Below are 8,257 nucleotides of genomic sequence, written 5' to 3'. Positions count from 1 at the left end.
AAGCCACAGAACAAATGAATAAACAAGTTCAAGCCACAATCAAGTTAGCCACAATCAAGTTTAAGCCACAATCAAGTTCAAGCAAATAAAACAAGTTAAAGCCACAGAACAAATGAATAAACAAGTTCAAGCCACTGACCAAATCAAAGCATTTCAGATATGAGTTTGTTCTTAAGAGAGACTTCAATATCAGATAGTGTGTCTTCTGGCTTGGAGGATGTCGTTTATTTGATCAAAAGCTGCTTCATTCCCGTGCTTCCTCCGTTTCGCTGCTTTGCTAGCCTTAACACCAGGAGGCCGCACCTCATCATCCTCGACCACCACCTCCGCTTGATCCTTCCTCTTGTCCGCAGATTCCTTGCCTTTGTCCTTTGCACCATCTTTGGACAGGTACTGTGATCTCCATTTTTAATCGAACCTGAGTTCCCTTCAACAATGTTCTAGACGGAACAATGCCCCATGGTCATTAGTGAAGATTTCATGCGCAACCTTCATTACATCATTCTCGTTTTGGCCACTAGCTTGGTTCTTCAAAGCGGCCTCAAAGGATCCTACAAACTTCCCCACCGAGTCGTTCACTCTCCCCCACCTCTGCTTACACTGACTAGACTCTCTAGGAGGACAGCCATTGAGCTGAGGGCTGGCGTTAACGTAGACCTCTATTCTCTTCCAAAACGCCCCTGCCTTCTGCTCATTACCGACAATCGGATCCTTGATGGTGTTCAACCAAGCACTGATCAGCACCAAGTCTTCTTTTGCCGTCCACTTCCGCCTTTCCAATGGCGTAGGACCTACAGAGCTCTGACTACTAAAGCTAGGGAACTGAGAAGACTCTACGTCTATTGTTTGAGTGTTCTGTGAAGATGAGAGGTTAACAAAACCGGGAGAGTGGACAAACCCGGTAGAGTTAGCGTAGAGAGGATCCATTTTCGTTTGTGTTTTCTCTAGAGGAGGTCCTATGGTTTTAAACTACTTTTAGCAGAGAACAATTAAACTAAATCTAACTACCAAACATTCATTATAGTTAATGTAAGAATTAATGAATCTACTACTTCACAGCTACTACATCACAGCAAAGACATCAAAGCAACGAAATCACAGCAACCAACCACCAAAGCTATGCATTCATTACACATCAAATCATTGTACTTCTAGTTGTCGATAAACTTCTAGTTCAGTCTAAGTTCAAACCGGATCATATATATAAACAGTTTTCATGAGATTGAAAATTACCTATTAAATTCTAGTGCCGTTTTTTAACTTCTAGTTCAGTTTTTCAATTTAAATTTAAATTCTACTGCTGTTTTTTCAACTAAAATAAACCAACCAACACACATAAAACAATCACTCAAATAGCTTTCATGAGATTGAGGCGTACCTTCTGTTTTTAGTTGAAGCAGACCTTCTGTGGGACACGAACTTTGACATTGAGGTCGTGAACCTGTTCCTGGAAAAAAAGAAAACACTCACAAATGTCAGAATTATCATCAACGTAAAAGGACACAACTACTGTATTATCTAAAAATAGGAGCATACTCACCTCCAGTGTTTCAATCTGTTTATTGAGTTTTGCCATCAAAAGAATCACCTCCTCGGACTCCTTCACACGTTTTGTCAGACTCTCGATCTCCTCCTGGACACCAAACACCCAAAGATGACGAAAATGCAACCCATCATCCTTGGTTACAACATAACAAATAGATATCAGAATTATCCATAAGCAAATAACTTATACAAACTGAAAGGGGATACACAACTCAGAATCGTTTACCTCGTAGTTCTTGCACGTGAAAAAGCGCTTCCCAGGAAGGCTGTCGTACTCCTCCTTCCCACGAACCTCGTTAATGATCCTCGAACCACACATACACCTCGTCGGAATCCCGTATTGCGCATCAGCCGCGCATTGAAGCATGATGTAGTGCTCCTTAGGCGGAGTAAAATTTTAAAAATACGAAAGGTGCTAAGATTCCGAGCCCATAAACCCCTCATGATCCGCCAATGCAGATGCTCTTAAACAAAAAAAAAATGGTTTCTCTTCGTCGAATAACAAAGCAATTTAGGAATTGGTAAGAGTCCCATACGTGTCTATTTCGTATTGGGTAATTCTTTTTAAACAAAAAAAAAATGGTTTCTCTTCGTCGATGTTTCCAAAGAGCCATGAGAGAAAATTTCAATCGTCCTTTGGAGAGAGAAGGGAAGACCCAAACAGCTTGGATGCGACGGTGGAGTCGTTGGAGCCGTCTTCCCGTGGTTCAGTTCGCCGCCGGTGGAGTCGCTACTCCGGCAGATGCGGCTCTCTTGATGCAGCTTGGATGCGACGGTGTTTTCGTTGGATCCGATATCTTCAGACGAGATGGTTTCCCTAATCGAGTGAAAAGGTTGAGAGGTGGATGAGACGGTGTCTTCGTGAGATGCTAGTGGAGGTGAGCGGTGGGCTAGGAGAGGCCATGGTTGGGATCAATCTCAACGACGGCAAGGTTGAGAGGTTTGATGTGGTTTAGGAACTAGTTTGGTGGGTTGATCATGATGGGTAATGAGATTTTATCCGAGGAGAAGCCAAAGTAGAGCAAGGAGGAGTACGCCGAAAGGTTTCGATCTCTGAGGAGGATTCACGAAGGAAGAAGCCTGTTAGTAATGTCACTGTTTGGAAAGAGAAGAAAAAAGCGAGGAAGGAAGTTTACAACACTGCATATGAGTTATTAGAGAAGAATCAGGAAGTGGGTTTTGGATGTCAGAAGATCATCATTGATATGCGAGGGTTTGTGGAAGATTTAGACCACAACTTGAGTCTTATTGTTGATTTAGTCAAGCACGAGATTACCAGATTGGTATGGATTTGATGATGTTTTCGGAGCAAAGTTTGAACCTTTTTTTGTAGTTTGATGATTCATGTTAATAAAGTTTGATCCTTTTTGTAGTTTAAGTTAGTTTGGTGAAGGAACATAAGTTGTAGAGAATGGTATCAGATGATGGTTCGTGTAGTTAAAGTGATAAAGACATGGTTGTGTGTTTGGAATCATTTGTCTGCAACACAAAATGAGAGGCTGAGTAGTTTCATAGCTGTTTAAGGATATCTTTTGTCAATCTCATCTTCTCTTAGCTCGCTTGTCAATCTTAGCTTTTGGTCCGTCTTGTTGGTGTCTTGCCTTTGTTGTTGTCTTGGTTTGTAGTTTGTAGTTTGCTTACTCGTGTGATCAGTTGATGTTTTGTGTTTCTCGTGTTGTTTTGGTCTGTCGTGGTCTGATGTATCTTTGCGGTCTTTGTTTTTATCGCAGGTGGAAAACAGTAAGAAAACATAAAAACAGTACAGTTACAAAAAAAAAAAAAAACATAAAAACAGTAAGAAAACATGGGACAAAAGTGGTTTGATGTATCTTTGCGGTCTCGTTTACGATTTGTATTTATATTTTTAATATGGTTTTATGTCATTTTTATTAAAATTTTTATATATACTTTTATTTTAAATCATTCAACTTAAAAAGAAAAAACAAAAAACAAAATTTAAAAACTCCATAGGAGTTCTTAACTTAAGTTTTTAACTTCTCAAATCATCTAATTAACTACTAATTTATTCATAAGAGCCCATTAAAAATTCTTACTAATGGATTTGGTCTAAAAGTATTATGTTCTAATGGGTTTCTTAGTTAATTTTGTATTAAAATGGGCTGAGAACCACTTTTTGCTACTTTTCTTATTTTAATTTAACGCAAAAAATAGTTGAAAAAAAATATTTTTAATATTAATTAATAAACAAATGGTTACGTATTGGGCCGTGTGAGTCGTGCGTGGATGAGAGATGGAGTGACATACTATCTTCAAAATGTAACTAAAATTTTCTTTATAAAATTCCACATAGATTTGTCCAAAGAAAAAAGAAAAATTCCACAGAGACCATATGAGTCTCCTCACAAGTTGACAACACGCCCTATACAATCTTCAAAATGTAACTAAAATTTTCTTTTTATAAAATTCCACATAGAGCATATGACCCTCTTCACAAGTTCACAACAAGCCCTCCGCCACTGACGCCATGTATATATAGATATCAATATAGTAATCTGCCATACACATTGAATCGTGAAAACGAGGAAGTTTTCAGTATTAGCTTAAGTCACTATTGAATATTTGGCACAATATTATAATACATAATACTTTTCTGGTTCAAGAACATATATTATCATGCATATTTGTATCTATTTGATGCTAAGAAATAAACTGAGGAAGTTATTATAGTATGCTACATGCCTATATATATAAGGTCTACTGGTTGTTGTAAAAAAAGGGGTATATTGGTTCCAACTTCCAAACGTACTAATTTGCTGAACAACATATACATAAAGTAACTCAGTTTAGCTTATTTCTTAAATTAGCTTATGTTTATAATACGAGTTAAATGAATTAGTTTTTGAACTGTGCCAAATAAATATTATAACTAAAAGAACTAAACTCGGTAAGAACTCAAACTTCCAAAAAAAAAAGAGTATTGTTGACCAGGACCCCGGTAAGAACTCAAACTCGGTAAGAGCATCCGCAATGGGAATCCTTAAGCGGGAATCTTTAGAGAAAAAATAATTAAATAATCAGTAGATCCTACTAAAAGCTAATGATTTAATCCTTAAAATTCTTAAATAAGGACTCTTTTTTAGTGAATCCTTGCACTATTTGCGGGTCCCCACGACATGTGGCGACCCGCGATTGGTTGATATATTTTTTTTATCTGAAAAAAATAAAATAATAATACTTAAAAAATCAAAATACACTTTTTCTAAGGACTCTTCTTTGAGTAACACCATTGCGGGTGCTCTAAGAACTCAAACTTACAAAATACTTTTTGTAGTTATTTTAGCCATTTATAAATAATTATATGTATATATATAGGTTTATAACCGACACCTGTACGAAAACATTCGGGCTCCGCCACTGTTGTTGACCAAACAATTAAATTATCTCGACTCTGAACCATCTCGCTAGTTCTGATTTATATGTTTATTTATTCCCATCGTTTCGTTTGGCACTTCCCATTATACATAATGTGTTGTTCCATTCTCTTCGCTAGCTCTGCATTGTTTGTTTCACTGCGCCGCTTTAATTTGGAGCTATTAGAGTTCTATCGGTTACATGAATCATGCAATCACGTGTGTTATGAAATCATGCAAAGCTTCGCTGTTAGTTTCAAGTTTCATCTATTCTAAGATTCAAAGGATTAATGACACAAGCGATGACGCAGTTAGCAAAAAGGTAGTTTTGTCGTTTACTGCTTTTATATACTCCATGAGGTATGGGGGGATTCTGTTAGTTTCAAGTTTCATCTTTTTTTTTTTCCATCCATTTTTATTATTTAATAAAAGACCAAACCCAAACAGAAAAGATCCAAACAGGATATCCATGGACCCAAAAACACAAACCTAGGGCCCAACGAAAGGGTAACAAATCCAAGGCCCAACAACAAACCACACAAACCCAAACTAAAACAACACGGTAAGACACACCATTTACCCTCACGCAACGCGTTTAATGCATAAGTGGACAGGTGTTGATTCCTCAGACAACGAGGAACACGTATCCAACGGCCGTCACGTCTTCACCGCCAAGAGGTTCGGCGCCGGAGGAAACTGAAGCTTTTCACCAGAGAGAATCCGATAACAACTTGATGATGAAACCTCTTCACCCCTCATACGAACCGGAAACAAGCCGTTCCACCATGAACAACCATCGCCACATCTTGAGCCTCTTAGAAAACATTTACGGATCTACGAAAACTACAAGGAATCTTAAACCGCCTACAATCGATTCATCTCCACCTAGAAGAGACGTCGGAGATAGAGATCGAGAGGCTGGGAAAACAACTGAAGCTCTATTTCGAAATCCTAGAGATCCGGCGGCGCAAGGCTTAAGGCCTCCACACCCCAGAGTCATAAGCCGGAGGCAGCAAAGCTGTAGAAGCCTTTCCGTCCCGGAGCCAGAAGAACCAAAACATAACATCGGAAGGGAAACCATTTCCCGACCGACGGTGAAACATAGAACCAACACCGCCGGCCCGATATCATTTCCAAAAATCTTTTGTAGAGAGAGGTTGGAGAATTGTCTCTCTCCAAAGGAAAGAAATGCATAAGCATATATATTTTTCAAGTTTCATCTATTCTAGATAAGATTGAAAGGATTAATGACACAAGCGATGACGCAGTTAGCAAAAAGGTAGTTTTGTCGTTTACTGCTTTTTATATACTCCATTCTGTATGGGGGAATTGATTACTTATTCGGTATGGGTCGCAGCTTCTAAAGCTGTTTGGTCCCGACATGTTTTTCAATTTTAAAACTATGGGTCTAACTTGTGAAATGTGAGAGTGATATAAGTAGAGTAATGTCGAATAACTGAGAAAAAAGTTAGGAAAAAGAGAAAAATATAAATAATTATCTTTGGATTTTGTGTTATTCTGGATTTTTATAAAAAAGAGGAAAGTATTGCCATCAAACAGAAAAGATAAAATCCATTTTACTCGCATCAAACAGAAAAGATAAAATCCATTTTACTCGCTCTTTCGACATACGTTATGTCGACGTTTCTGCTCCCATTTGAGATTTGTGAAAACTTCGCTAGTGTCATTGCACAATTTTGGTGGAGTTCGAATCTACCAAAAAGAGGAATACACTGGGCGAAATAGGAAAAAGTTTGTCTACCAAAAAAAGAGGGCGGGATTGGCTTCCGTTTAATCCATGAGTTTAATCTAGCACTATTGACAAATCAATTATGGAGATTGGTTCAATACTCTGATTCACTGGTTGTCCGAGTCATGAGGGGCAGATATTATAGAATGACCTCGCCATTAGGAGCAATCTCTGCAAGTAGTCCATCATATGTCTGGACAAGCATTTACGCAGCAAGGAAACTTTTGCTTCTGGGGATCAGACAGAAGATTCATTCTGGTTATGAAGTCAATGTGTGGGAGGATCCGCGATACCTGCTAGACCAGCTACACCTGTAGCACCTGTGATGCATCCGAATATGAGAGTTAGTGACCTCATTAATCAGGAATCGAAGGAATGGGACGTAGGGCTACTAGAGGATTATGTCCACCCTGATGACATACCACTCATACGTAGTATGGTCATAAGCTCTACTCATCGCCGTGATACTTTCTGCTGGAACTACACAAGGAATGGCCAATACACAGTTAAATCTGGATACTGGGTTGCTCAAAATCTGTTGAAGCCAGAAGAGGAAAAGGAAATATTGGAACCAAGTATCAGTAAACTTCAAGCCTTTGCTTGGACGTTGAAAGCGCCAAGGAAGATGTGCCATCTTATATGGCAATTGATAACGGGCCAGGTGGCAGTAACGAGGAATCTAGTAAGGCGGAATATGAGGTGCGATAATTATTGCCCAAGGTGTGGAGAAATAGAAGAATCTGTAACTCATGCAATATTTGAATGCCCTCCAGCTCTCAAAGTATGGTCCTTATCAGCAACTCCTACAAGCCCAGGTATATTTCCAGTGGCAAGCGTCTACACGAACATGGACTATCTTTTCTGAAGGAAGAATGAAATCTTAGAACCAGACCAAGACAGAGATCCTTATCCCTGGATAATATGGTATATATGGAAGGCTCGTAATGATAAACTTTTCAGGGGAATAGACAGAGACCCCTTGGAACTAGTGCGATACGCAGAAAGTGAATGTCAAATCTGGTTTAATGCAAACGAGATGATACCACCAGTAGTACAGGCCAACAATAATGAGGAAAGCCAAGTCTTAAGCTTGGGTAATATTTGTCTGTTAGATGGATCTTGGACAGCTTATGATCGCTTTAGTGGATGTGGATGAGTCTGGATGGATAGTGGGGAGAACATATATCTTATGGGAACACGGAATATCACTCGATGTGAATCATCATTACATTCGGAGGTAGAAGCACTGTGATGGGCGATGGAAAATATGATTCAACACTCGCCATGCCAGAGCTTTGGAACAGACTGCAAGGAGCTGATTGCAATGATAAAGGAACCCCATGAGTGGCCAAGATTCGCGATAGAATTGGAGAAGATAGAGACGCTGCGGATTTGCTTCCCAAACTTCAAAATCACCCATGTGCCATGAGTGCGCAACCAGTTTTCTGATTTTTTAGCTAAGACTGCTAGGACCTTTCGTAAGGAGCTACTTTTCATTGGTTGTTCTATTCCGGTCTGGTTACCCAGACCACCTCAAGTTTGAATAATAGAATGGTTGTTCGACGTCAAAAAAAAAAAAAAAAAAAAAAAA

At 39.0% G+C, this 8,257-nt stretch overlaps 1 protein-coding gene across 1 annotated transcript; it reads right to left on the bottom strand.

Annotated features, from left to right (window-relative positions):
• Nucleotides 1-189: 189 nt before the first annotated feature.
• LOC106308631 lies at nucleotides 190-927 on the bottom strand. Its single transcript, XM_013745769.1, has 2 exons — nucleotides 499-927; nucleotides 190-393 (listed from the first exon to the last, which is right to left on the bottom strand). The coding sequence occupies exons 1-2, from the start codon at nucleotides 925-927 to the stop codon at nucleotides 190-192; spliced, it is 633 nt and encodes a 210-aa protein (XP_013601223.1).
• Between the last annotated feature and the right edge of the window lie 7,330 nt (nucleotides 928-8,257).

This window comes from Brassica oleracea, chromosome C8 (genome assembly GCF_000695525.1).
Source record: "Brassica oleracea var. oleracea cultivar TO1000 chromosome C8, BOL, whole genome shotgun sequence".
NCBI classification, from domain to species: Eukaryota; Viridiplantae; Streptophyta; class Magnoliopsida; order Brassicales; family Brassicaceae; genus Brassica; species Brassica oleracea.
Note: the sequence above shows the minus strand (reverse complement) of the source record. Positions and strands in the feature narration are given on the sequence as shown.

Bases quoted from the DNA above. Each gene is read 5' to 3' on its own strand.
- LOC106308631 (XM_013745769.1), bottom strand. From the start codon at position 927: ATGGATCCTCTCTACGCTAACTCTACCGGGTTTGTCCACTCTCCCGGT. The intron at 394-498 runs GTAATGAAGGTT...TGGAGATCACAG, and splicing joins GTGGCCAAAACGAGAATGAT to TACCTGTCCAAAGATGGTGC.